Source organism: Chiloscyllium plagiosum, chromosome 18 (genome assembly GCF_004010195.1).
Source record: "Chiloscyllium plagiosum isolate BGI_BamShark_2017 chromosome 18, ASM401019v2, whole genome shotgun sequence".
NCBI lineage: Eukaryota > Metazoa > Chordata > Chondrichthyes > Orectolobiformes > Hemiscylliidae > Chiloscyllium > Chiloscyllium plagiosum.
The window spans coordinates 66656804-66669512 of NC_057727.1; the positions used below are offsets into that span (position 1 = coordinate 66656804).

General features: G+C 43.6%; 1 protein-coding gene across 2 annotated transcripts in view; it reads right to left on the reverse strand.

The window, feature by feature from the left end:
• amt (aminomethyltransferase) overlaps nucleotides 1-12709 on the reverse strand; it is a 37754-nt gene that overhangs the window by 6643 nt on the left and 18402 nt on the right. For both annotated transcript variants that reach the window (XM_043708524.1, XM_043708522.1), the window contains exons 4-7: nucleotides 11094-11225; nucleotides 10257-10335; nucleotides 8530-8675; nucleotides 3644-3824 (exon numbers count right to left, since the gene is read on the reverse strand). In XM_043708524.1, coding sequence (XP_043564459.1) covers nucleotides 3644-3824; nucleotides 8530-8675; nucleotides 10257-10335; nucleotides 11094-11225 — 538 coding nt within the window. The remainder of the gene's footprint in view (nucleotides 1-3643; nucleotides 3825-8529; nucleotides 8676-10256; nucleotides 10336-11093; nucleotides 11226-12709) is intronic.

Consider the following 12709-nt stretch of genomic DNA (forward strand, 5'->3'; position numbering starts at 1 on the left):
GTGGTCTTTTTGGAACGCTGATAGGGGAGGGGAGGGGAATATATCCCTGGTGGTGGGGTCCTATGGACACTCCTATGGGAGTGTCTCCTATGGGCAAGGGGGGGAATCTCCAGCAATCTGTTGTTTATATGTTTGTTTGTTTAATTTAAGAGTCATGGTAGTTTTAATAGTATCTGTAGTGGTAGTTTTTAGATTGTATAAATTGTGTTTTCTCCACTTGGCACACCATGAGTGAGCTTCTTCCTCTCAAGGGGATGCGGGCCACTCTGGGCAGTCATGACAGTTCGTTCAGAAGGTGCAGCTGGAACATAAAAGGGAACTGTTCCCGGATCAAAAGAAAGAATGTGCTCTCAAGCCTCAGAAAGGAAATGGTTGACATCGCCCTGTTACAGGAAACACACTTGAATGACAAGGAACATTTGAAGTAACAGCAGAGAGGATTTGGCAGGGTATTCTTCTCCTCTTTCGATTCTTAAAAGCAGAGGAGTGGCCATACTCGTACAGAGAAATCATCCATTCTAGATAATAGACCATTTAGGGTGAACATGGGTGGTTCATCATCCTCAAGGTCTTAATAAACAAGGAAGAGTATGCCATTCCAAATGTCTATTGCTCCCCCCCCTCACCCACCCTACCCTGTGCACCCCCTTAAATTCTTAATTGACGCATTCTCCAAATTAATGGCTATTGAGATGTGCTGTACGATTATAGGAGGAAACGTCAACCATCTCATGGACCCAGAGGTAGACAGGATACCAAGGGGTCTCTCGGGTATCCCCCTGCAATCCAGACAGCTAGTGGACTTGTGTAGGGAGTAGAGGCTGGTGAATGTATAGAGATGTCTCCACCCTAATGGTAGGGATTTTACCTTTTACTCCAACCTGCATAAGTGCGGCACAAAAATTGATATGTTCTTTGTTCCATCAATCTGTCTGGATTTGATGCTAACCTGCAGGATTGGGAACATAGCCATTTTGGAACATGCAGCAGTGTACTTGGATGTCAAGATCAGAGGTAGTGGATTAGACATGTGGCACTGGTGCATGGATCCATTTCTTTTGAAGGATAGCAAATTTATACAGGACTTCACAAGGGAGTTTAGGACCTTCTGGGACATCAACTCGGGAATGGCAAGTAACCCATCGACGCTTTGGGAGACCAAGACGTATTTAAGGGGTTTAATTATTTCATATTCAGCAACCAGGAAGAGGCAGAGAGAGAACAGCAATGTGTGCTGGAGGCCTGGCTGAAGGCAGCCAAATCGGCATATTATGATAGACCCGTCTGTGGCTAAGCTACAGCGGGTCACAGCTCTCCTGCTCGGAATTCAGTACTTACGCAGGCGGCAAAGAGAGAGGTCTCCTTTGCAAAACAAAGCTTATTCAAATATGGGGATAAGCCAGGTAGATATTTGGCATATTTGGCTAGGAAGAAAAGTGCCCTGCAGTCAATCGTATCTTTTCGGGAGAGAACTGGTACTATCATTCGCGGGTTGCAAAAGATCAGTGCCATATTCAGGAAATTCTATGCAGTTATACCGGTCGGAGGATGGACTAGCAAGAATGGAATCCTTTTTTGAGAATCTGTACCTCTCAGCTATAAAAGCAGAGCAAGCTTCCCTTTTGAATGCACCCTTAACAATACAAGAGGCAGTAAGGCAGCTCCAAAGTGGAAAAGCACCTGGCCCAGACGGGTTTCTGAGCGAGTTCTACAACGAGTCAATATTCGGTACATACAATCACTCATACAGTCAGGACTGCCTTCCATCCTCTCTTAGGGAGGCCAATATCTCCCTTATTCTAAAGAGAGGGAAAGATCCTGAGAACTGTGCCTCATATAGACCTGTCTCGCTGCTGAATATAGATTTTAAAATCCTGACTAAAACACTAGCTCTGAGATTAGAGAGGGTACTGCCCACTCTCCCAAAGGAAGACCAGATGGGTTTTATTAAGGGTTGTAGCTCTTCCAATAATATCAGGAGGGTGTTGAAATATAGTACAGTTTTGCCAGCAGAAGTCAACTCAGGGCTTTGTGGTCTCCTTAGACATGGAAAAGGCGTTTGTTCGAGTGGAATGGCCGTATCTTTTTGGTGTCCTGGAACGTTTTGGTCTTGGGGGTGAGGGCTAGGTGGGTGGCAATGGTGTATAACGACCCCAAGGCAGCGGTCATTATGAACGGCATTAGATCAGACAATTTTAGCATCGGGAGAGGCGGCCGACAGGGGTGTCCTCTCTTGCCGCTGCTATTTACCGCAGTAATTCATTTATTTATTTAAATTTAAATAATTAAATATATTTATGTACCGTTGGTGGAGGCGATTCGGAAGGACTCTGAAATAGTGGCGCTAAAGGTAGGAGTGGGAGAGCACAAAATTACTCTCTGCACTGATGATGTTCTTCTCTTCATGACTAACCCAGAAAAGTCTGTGCTTCGGTCAATACAAAAGATCAAATTATTCGGCACTTTTTCGGGTTATAAAATTAATTTCACAAAATCGGAAGCCATGCCCATGGGGGACTTGGTGGGACTGCCTGACTTGGAGGATAGAACACAATTTCCTGAGTCTGAGGCCATCTTTACAGCTCTATGCGCTGTACGCGAAGTGGGCCATGTAACTGAAAACTTTAATAGAAACAGAAAATGCTGTAGATACTTAGCAGGTCAGGGAGCATCTATCGATAGAGGAAAAATGGATATTAAATTCCCAAGTCATTAGCCTTTCAACAGAACAGTCGGAAAGGCCAAAGAGATGGAAAATTTCTCTCTCCACAGATGCTGCCTGAACTGTTGAGTTATTTCCAAACATTTTCTGCTCTTGCTCAGATTTCCAGTATCTGCAGCATTTTGTTCCTGCGGAGGTGTAAGCTTTATTATAAGGTGATTTTACACAAGAGGCTTCGGCAACTGTGACAGAGATTCTTGAGTGGTATTGTGCTGAAAAGAGGCCATGAGGGAGCAGAAAGGAATAATCTCTGGGTAGTGAAAGACATTTTTGTTTTGTGAAGCAGTGTCAGGATAAGGATTAGAATGTAGGTATTGCCAAGTGGATTAGGTACAAGTTTAAAGAGGATGACTGTATGATTCTTTCACTACAGTAGTTAGGGATAACTAGGTTAGACACAGGCTGGAGGAGTTGAATTTAATTTTAAATTTTTTGAACATGAATGCTTGTTTTGGAGCAAAGATAGCTGTTCAGCTCAGATAGGCTTAATCTAAACTAAATGCATATCACAGATTTTAAATATTAGAGCTGTCAGAGAGGCAAATAGAAAATAAATCAAAATAGTTGGACTGACCCAAGTGGAGGAAGGAAAAATGCTGGCAAAACAAGGTGAAATGTTCTGCAGCAGTTAAATAGGTGATCACCAATTAGGAAATTAGTCGAAGTGTATCTTTATAACCAAGCTTGGGTGATGCTGGATACTTGGATGAAGGCACAGAAGGTGAAGATGCAGCAACACTCAGTGAGGGATAGATCTGGCTGAAGTCTGGACCGGAATGTATACAACATATGTATGTATGTAAAAATCAAATTAAATACATCAAATCAAAGAATCAAGTGGTCAGGGATGTTTTCCATTATCTGGTCAGGAGCTAGATCACTATATGCTATAGAGATACAGGGATTGGACAATTGGAATACCTATGGTCCATAAAAGTGTCGCTTCCACTGGAGTGGTGGTCTCATCAATGTCATTTCCATAAAGACAAAGTCCAGCCTCCAGGCGTAAACTATCCCTCGATCCAAGTCCAGCGAGTTTCACCTCACTGTTCTTCAACAGCGATTCTGCTAGTTCCACTGTGCGCTCAATAGGGACCGAGATCTACAATTTAAAGGCAAAAATATTAGAACTATAGATATTTCTAGCACAGGGGGAGAGTCTCATCATAACACTGCAGTTCCATGCCGCAGCAATCAAAATCTAAACTCCTACTATTCTATAATCTACCCCCATATCTCGATATCAAACTGAAACTAATCCCCACTGCCCTACACTCTTCCCCCAAGTCCCTGTATCAATCCCTAAATAATCCCACTGTTCTACACTCTTCCCTCATATTCCTGTAATAATGTCAGACTAATCCCCAATGTTCTACATTTTCCTCCATATCCCTGTATCAAACCCAAAATAATCTACACTGCCCTACAACTCTCCCCCACTATCCTGTATCAATTCCAAAATGATCTCCACTGTCTTGCACTCTTCCCCATTGCCCTAGATCAATCTCATCTAATCACCACACTCTTCGCCATATCATTTCCCCACAGTGAAGACAGAGATGAGGAGGAATTTCTTCTCTTAGCCTGTTGTGAACCTGTAGAATTCTTTACCACATGGGGCTGCTGGGGCTGGTCATTAATTATATTTAAGTAGAATCATACAGCATGGAAACAGACCTCCAAATTATTCAAGCTGACCAAGGCCAACAAAACAAGTCCCACTTGCCTGTGGGACCCATATCCTCCAAAACCTTTGCTACTCATATACCTATCCAAGAGTTTGTTAAATGTTGTAACTGTACCTGCACATGCCACATTCCACATAACAACCAGCCTCTGTGAAAAACTATATTAATATACTTGAGTAATCATCATATTTTTATCAAGGGGTATTCAAAAAAGGCAGGGAAGTGAAGTTGAGGATTATCAGATCAGTCATGATCTCAGTCAATGACAGAGCAGACTTGTTGGGCTGAATGAGACAAACAGGAGGCTGGGGGAATGCAGCAAGTCAGGCAGCATCAGGAGGTGGAGAATTCGACATTTTAGGTTAAAAGTCTTGATGAAGAGTCTTGGCCTGAAACTGTGACTACTCCACTTCCTGATGCTGCCTGGCTTGTAGTGTTCCTCCAGCATCCTGCTTATCTACTTTGAATTCCAGCATGTTTTTTTCTCTTCATGTGCTGAATGACCTACTTCTGTTCCGGATTCTTATGATCCTACAGTGTTATGCAGAAAAAGAAATGTTACACAGTGGGTTTTCATAATCTGGAAGGTAATATCCAAGAGGATGGAGGAAGCAGGTTCACTACCTGTCATATGGAAATTAAATACCTGAAGAGGAGACAATTACTGGAGACATAATGCAACATGATTCACACAAAAGAAGTACTCTATCACCATCTAGTGGAGCTGATCCATCAGTGCAGCATTAAGAAATAAATTAGGAGCAAGTATCTAATGCATCTAATACATTTTGGGAATGCTGAGGTACAACCCTCTAGGATCTTTGTTCAACGTCAACTTATATTTATTCAATATCTTTAACAGTATGAAGTGTTCCAAAGTGTTTCACAGGAGCATTATAAAACAAAATTTGACAGGGAGATATTAAGGTGATATTAATGTCAGATGGTCAAACCTTAGCCAAAGCCATTGGTTTTACGGAGTGTTTTAAAATTAGGTGGGGAAGCAGTTAGGTTTTAAGGAGAGAATTCCAAAGCTTGGGACTGAGGCGTCTGAAGATGGGGTAATTAGAATGTGGAATGGTCAGGGTTTAAGGTAGCACAGGCAATATGGATTAAAAGCAGAAGTTGGTCATTGAGACCTGCAGATGGTTCCACAATTAAATAAGGCCATGTGTTTGTGCTCCGAATTCCACAGACCCATTTAGTCCTGTTAACCTTCAATTCCCCTTGACTACCCCTCTCTGTCAGAAAAATGTTCAAACATCCCACTTCCACCAGTTTCTGAGACAGAGAGTTCCAAAGTCGCACAGCCCACAGTGAAAACAAAATACTCCTCTCTGTCCTAAAAAGGTGAATCCGAATTTTAAAACAGTGCCCTTTAGTTCTGGATTCACCCCAAGAGGAAACATTCTTTCATATTAAAGGAAAGCATTCCATTAGCCTTCTGAATTACTTGCACCTGCATGCTAACTTCTTGTGACTCATGTGCTAGAACATCTAGATCGCTCTGCACCTCAGAATTTTCAAGTTGTTCTCTGTTTTACATTTCTTCCTGTCAAGGTGAACAATAAAGTGGAGAGCAAGGGTATTGTGAGGAAAAAAAATCTTTTCACACTGAGTTTTAGGTTATGGAATGCACTGCCTGGAATGTGGTGGAGGTAAGTTCAGTTGAGACACTGGTATTATTGCTAGACTTTTAATCCAGAGACCCAGATAATGTTCTGGGGACCCAGTTTTGAATCCTGCTATGGCAGATGGTGGAATTTGAATTCAATAAAGATCTGGAATTAATCATCTAATGATGACCATAAGTCCATTGTCGATTGTTAGAAAAACCCATCTGGCTTACTAATGTCCTTTAGGGAAGGAAACTGCTGTCCTTACCTGGTCTGGCTTTAGGGCCACAGCAATGTGGTTGACTCTTAACTGCCCTCTGGGCAATTAGGGATGGATAATAAATGCCAGCCTAGTGGTGCTCTCATTCCATGAATGAAACTAAAATCAGCACAAGGTATCAGAATTAGTGCAGACATGATGGGCCAAATGGCCTCTTCTGCACCCTAACAATTCTGTGATTCATATTCTTCCACGTTAAACTCCATCTCCCTGATATTTTACCCACTCACCTGTGTCAGTCTACAATCTCCTTCTGTCCTCTTCACAACACACTTCCCTATCTACCTTAGTGTTGTCTGCAAATTTGGCCAGTATGCTTTCACTCCCCTCAGCTAAAGTCATTAATACAAATTTATGAATACTCAGTTTTCTGCCAGCCAACCAATCTTCTATCTTTGTTAGTGGCACAGGAAAAGCACAGCAGGTCAGATAGCGTCCGAAGAGTAGGAGAGTCGATATTTCGGGCAAAAGCCCTTCATCAGGAATGTGGGCATACGCCCTTCTCCAGCATCTGCAGTCCTCACTTTCTTCTGCCTACATTAGTATGCTACCCCTAGACCACGTGCTTCTATTTTACACAATAACTTTTTACTTGGCACATTGTCAAATGTCTCCTGGAAATCCAATTACAGTTGTTCAACAGGCTTCTCCTTATCATAACAAACATTACTTCTTCAAAGACCTCCAATAAATTAGTAGAAAATGATTTCCTTTTCACAAAGCCATGCTGATTCTTCCAGATTACCTTGAATTTTTCTAACTGTCCAGCTACAATCTTCTTAAGGATCGATTTTAACAAATTCTCCATGTCAGACATCAAGCTAAGTTGACCTATATTTTTCTGTTCTCCTTTCTTCTAAAATCAAAAACAGTGTCAATTCCTCTCACTGTAGTGTGCCTTACAGCCATGATATTCCTTTGTTACTCACCTTACTGAAATAGTTTCCTATACCACGGTGACATGGTCAGTTGGCTCAGCTCTCACTCTCATCCAAAAAAGCTGAAAGAATCCCAAACTTGTTGGGCAATTGAAATTCCTCCCCTCTGGGTCCCGTTACCTGCTTCATTTGCAGTCATACCCTCCTGCCTCTGCCCACATCACATGATGCTATCTCAGGGGATAGGACTACCTTCTGGAAAAAAATGTCTAGGTAATGTTCACCCTTCTTGACGTGTAACAGCATCTGTAACCCAGCCTACAGCTCAGTGACTGTGAGCTCAAGTTCATGCACCAAAGACACTTACTGCGGATGTATTTGCCCTAGATCGCCAGGCATCCAGATGCTCCAACATCCTGCAGTCGCAGTACATCACCTTCCTTCCACCTTTATCATATATTTTAATCTAAAATGATACTGCTGAGCCTCCCAGTGGGTGAAACTTTACCAACACGGATAGAAAGAGTTTAAAATTATGAATAATTGTAGCATGGCCTTGTCAGGAGAAGGCAGGCCAGAATTGAGTAGGCTGTGGAGCTGACTGTGCAGACGAGAAAGTTCATCTCGCAGCCTAATATGATGTTGTGGATGCGAGTACTGTGGTACAGGGAGAGGGACGGGATTGTTGGCTAGGGAGTGGCACTTCCCAATATTTAACCAGAGAAAACTCCTGTGCATTGAGTACTTTATATCAGTCTGAGAATTTAAACAGTGGAAGGGTTGAGAGAAGTAGTGGTGAGTCTGAGTAGGGGATCGACAGTGTATGGGCGAATTTTAATTTCCATTCTTTCACACGATGTTGCTGAGGGGCAGCATGTAGATGAGCAATGGGAGGAAGGAGAGATCCTTAGGGGACAGCAATATGGTGGGAGTGGGATAAGAAGTAAATGAGACTCTGACTATGATTAGACATGATAAGAATGGAACTAACTCATTAGCATTCCTGAATTATTGTGCCCCAGATTGGTCAATGTGTCTTCAGCTAGCTGCACATTAAGCTGCGGAATCCCCTCTCTTTATGGTCCTATTAACTCTGTGTTTTTATTCATACATTTTAACTTCTGCCTCTTTAGCTCGATAGTGCCGCTCTGGTATGGCTTTGACTGACCTGCTATGTTAAAGGTGCTAAATGGAAACAAATTTTGATACAGGGAAAGTCAGGAATGAAAACCGCTTATTTCTCAGTTCCAGCCACCAGCTGACTCAATGAGAACAAAATTTACAAACAAAGGCAACCCATTTAAGCAGCGAGTCCCACTGTATCTATTAGGAAGAGTTAACTCACCTCCACTCCATCTTCTCCAGTGTAGCCACAACGAGTCACTCTGCAGCCTGGCACCCCAAATACAGTCATCATGGCACTCCACATGAACGGCAGCTTCTGAAGGTCATCAGACACACCCTCCTGGAGTACTTGCGCTGCAGATGGACCTGACCAACATAAACAACAGGTCCACATAATCTAGATGGTTCCAGTACCCAAAGGCAAGGAAGTAAAAAGGACCGCAGTTTTATCACATCAAAGCAAGGTCACCAAGGACGGAAAAGGACAGGGTGGACTCTAGGACCCCTGATGCACCCTTATGCTTGTTTGTTGCCGGGCGTGGAGACTCCCAATTAGAAGCCAAGTTGATGGTTGGCTGGGATGAAACAAAGAGTTGGTTTAGCTATGGTTCACTTGTTAGTAAACTCACCTCTGTCTCAATGGACAGAACATACAAGACCCACTCCACAGACCTGAGCAGGTTAATGGCCCCAGTGCACCCTACTCTGTGACATTACTGTCTCTCTAACATTTTCAGGTGGAAAAGCGCTATTTCAAAGAGCAACATATTTCTCCCCAGCCTGTGTCATTGTGTGCGTTCGTCTTTGTATGCATGTACGCATGTCTATGTGTGCGAGTGCCTGTCTGTTCAAGATTAAACAGTTTATGAAGCAAGGCCAGGACTTGGGGCAGGCATTGGAAGTCCTGCTGATAGTATGCTCCAGATTGTAACTGTTATGGAGGAAAGAACTGTCCTCAACTGGTGCCTGGATCTGTGTAAAAGATGTCATCATCTCTCTCTCCCCTAGTACCAGTTGATTATACAAATAAGCAATGTGGAAAAGGATGATCATATGGAAGTTGTGGGACAAATAGCATGCATTCGAGTAACAAGAAAAATGTTTATTAGTTTAAAATAAGCAAATTACAACGTAGCACGTTCCCAGGAAAGCCACAAGGAAGCAGAGGACGCAGGTGCCCAGGACCCAGATGCAGAGAACCTGATAGCCAGGAAAGGGAATCCAGAGGACAGGGGCTCCAGAGCAGGAGGCAGAGGATACAGTTCCACACAACTGAGAGGCCAAGTGAGTGGGAGGGAGAATGTATGGGACTCCAGGGAGTGGGAGGAAGTATGTGCGGGCCCCAGGGAGAGGGAGAGTGTGTGTGCGGGCCCCAGGGAGAGGGAAGGAGTGTGTGCGGGCCCCAGGGAGTGGGAGGGAGAGTGTGCGGGCCCCGGGGAGTGGGAGGGAGAGTGTGCGGGCCCCGGGGAGTGGGAGGGACAGTGTGCGGGCCCCGGGGAGTGGGAGGGACAGTGTGCGGGTCCCAGGGAGGAGAGTGTGCCGGCCCCGGGGAGCGGATAGTAGAGGCTTAGGGTGTCTGAGAGAGAGAGAGTGTGTATCAGGGAGGTGAGCATGAGTAAAGGCCAATGTTGAGGTCAGATAAATGCTTGAGGATGGGGGAGATGTAAGCCAAGGGGCAATGACAGCGTGTGGGCCCGGGTTCTTCTCACTTTACATGCGGTGGGGGGATATCCCATGAGTGTGATTGACTGTGCCCATGCACAGGGATACATTTGCCTGTGCAAGTGTGAACACTGTACTCACCTAGGCAAGAGTACGCTTGCAGGGGAGATATTTTAAAATATAAATATTAAATCTGTGGATCAGGCAGCATCAAAAAGACAGAAATTTTTAAGTAGAACTCTGACAATTCAGGATTATTCAGGGATGATAGTGTGAAATGGTCACCTTGCAGCGCTATCAATCCCGCCTCTAAAAACTCCAGGTCAGCATCATTTCCAGCAGCTCTGAACTCAGCCAGTCTCTCCTAGGAACAGAAGGAAGGCGATTAACAAAGACACCCACTTCAGAGCATGATGAGGCGTCCGAACTATTGAAGAACTTATGTGACAAACTCACAGCATCCTGCCCCATAACCAGTGGGGTAATCACTCCTCGTGTGTGTGTGCGCCCGTGTCAAACCCCCTGTGCCTAAAGTGCAGTTTCCAAAAGCCCCTTTCTCCTAAATTAGCTCAAGGTTTTTTATCCTCCCCAGAGGGATGAATGGATAGATGAATTGAATGTCAGGTCAGACATACCTCAAGGATATTTCAAATTAGGAAAACCAATGATTGAGTGTCAAAGTCAGGGCAAGATGGAAGAGCATGTGTCTGCAGATCCTGTGAAAGCCCCACACTCTGTTCCCAATCAGCAAGTTTCCTTCGTGAATGCTGATGCAGTAACTTGTATATCACAATCCTCAAAAATCAGATTTAACTTTAGTACAGCTCTAAGAGCAAATCGATGGAATTGTTTCTTCCTTAACACCCTATCAAAAATAGCAACCCGACTCAATAATACAATAAAACGATGCCACATTCTGTTTTGTCAATACCCAAATTGGGGCCTAAATACTGCCTAAAGCAGGATGACTCAGGAGTTTGCAAAGCCACGACTGAATCTAGAATGTTCTGGCCACCTACAACTCAGCAGTGAACACAGCAGCCAAGATCCCATAATGATAACTCAGTCACTTCATGCGTGCATGCTTGTGTCCTTGCGGTGTCTACAGCAAAGCCAATGTACCTTCATGTGGGCAGAGTCTTTGTCAGCACAGCCAGCATTCGATACAATGTACAGATATTCATCTGAAGTCCGAGTCACTATCAGATCGTCCTTTATCCCTCCCTTTTCATTGGTGAAGAGTGACAGCGTACCCTGAACAGAAAGAAATGAAAGGTTAGGACTGAAGGACACGTCGAAATTGCACCCAATAAATAAAACCAGTCAGGAGGAACCGACTGGAGCCACCAATGAGTAGAAACGTGTGCACTATTGTCAAATCAGTTAACCACTCACTCATTCCGGGCTCCAGGTGCCGTTTCCAACAGCTTCCTTCTCCTATATTTGAGCAGATTTTTCTCCGGATACTGAATGGGGTGATGAACAGAATGGGATTTATTGACCTGGAGGTTTTGGAAACGGGATTGACAGCGCTGCAGGATGATCCCTTCACTCTATCATCACAAAATAATCCTTGAAGTACACTTTCAGGAATATCATTCAGAAAAGCGCATTCTAGATTTCCTACGGAAAATGCCCTAGAAATGCTCTACCTGTTGGCATGCAATTTATTGGGAGTTGGATTGTGGCCTGTCAACCTAGTTAATGAGTATTACCAGGTTATTTGACAGTGAGGGAAATTGCAGTATAGCTCACACTGAGGTCTCTCAATGTTCACTTTCCCCGGCTGACATCACACTTTGTTGACTGTACCACCAAGGACAAGTGTAGCATCACCCTACCTCGACGCCTGTCATTACTACGACTGTGATGAGAGGTATGCACTGGTAATGAAGCCTCAATAGTCCACCAGTCACACCGTGTATCGATTCCATCACCGAAATGGCCATTTGCTTCTCTTTTGTACAACTATCCAGACTAAAAGAGACTTTCACCAGACTTTAATGAACTCAAATAACCTGTTTATAATACCACAAAATGTAATCTTTGAACAAGTGGCAAACACCATGACATCGGTACTATAATTCAAAATTTGGACTGTATCTCCTTAATCCCAAAACAGATACATTCACACGATACAAAAAGACAACAGTCTTTGCAGAGATTTTTTTTTTAAAAAGGAGCAAAAGAAGAAAACAGCCCTGCTGGAAACAAATTTGATCAGTTCTCAGGGTCCTCGGGTTTCTTTCGATAAAATCAAATTGCTGATAGCCATAGACTGATCGAAGATCTTCCGTTAGACTGGATTAAAAACGAGGACTGCAGATGCTGGAAACCCCGAGTCTGGATTAGAGTGGTGCTGGAAAAGCACAGCAGTTCAGGCAGCATCCAAGGAGCAGGAAAATCGATGTTTCGGGATCGATCAGGAATCAAACTGGATCCGAGTCTTTGGAAAGTGGTCACAGTTCAGCTTTTCAAGGTTTATAAGCTGGTGAGAAATGCCGATATTTTAGAAACTTTAATCGGGTTCCCAAGAACTTCCAGTGAAAGAAGGAGTGAGAGACTTCACCTTTTTACCTCATGACTACTTAGGTCTATTCAGTGAAAAACTAAGACCAGAAAGGCAACAAGGAAAGAGGCCTCTGTATTTATAACAAAACAAATATGGGCTGTAAATTCCATTTCATCTCCTGCTAAAAACTTTGTTCATCTTTCTTCAGTCATTTAACAGTCCCATA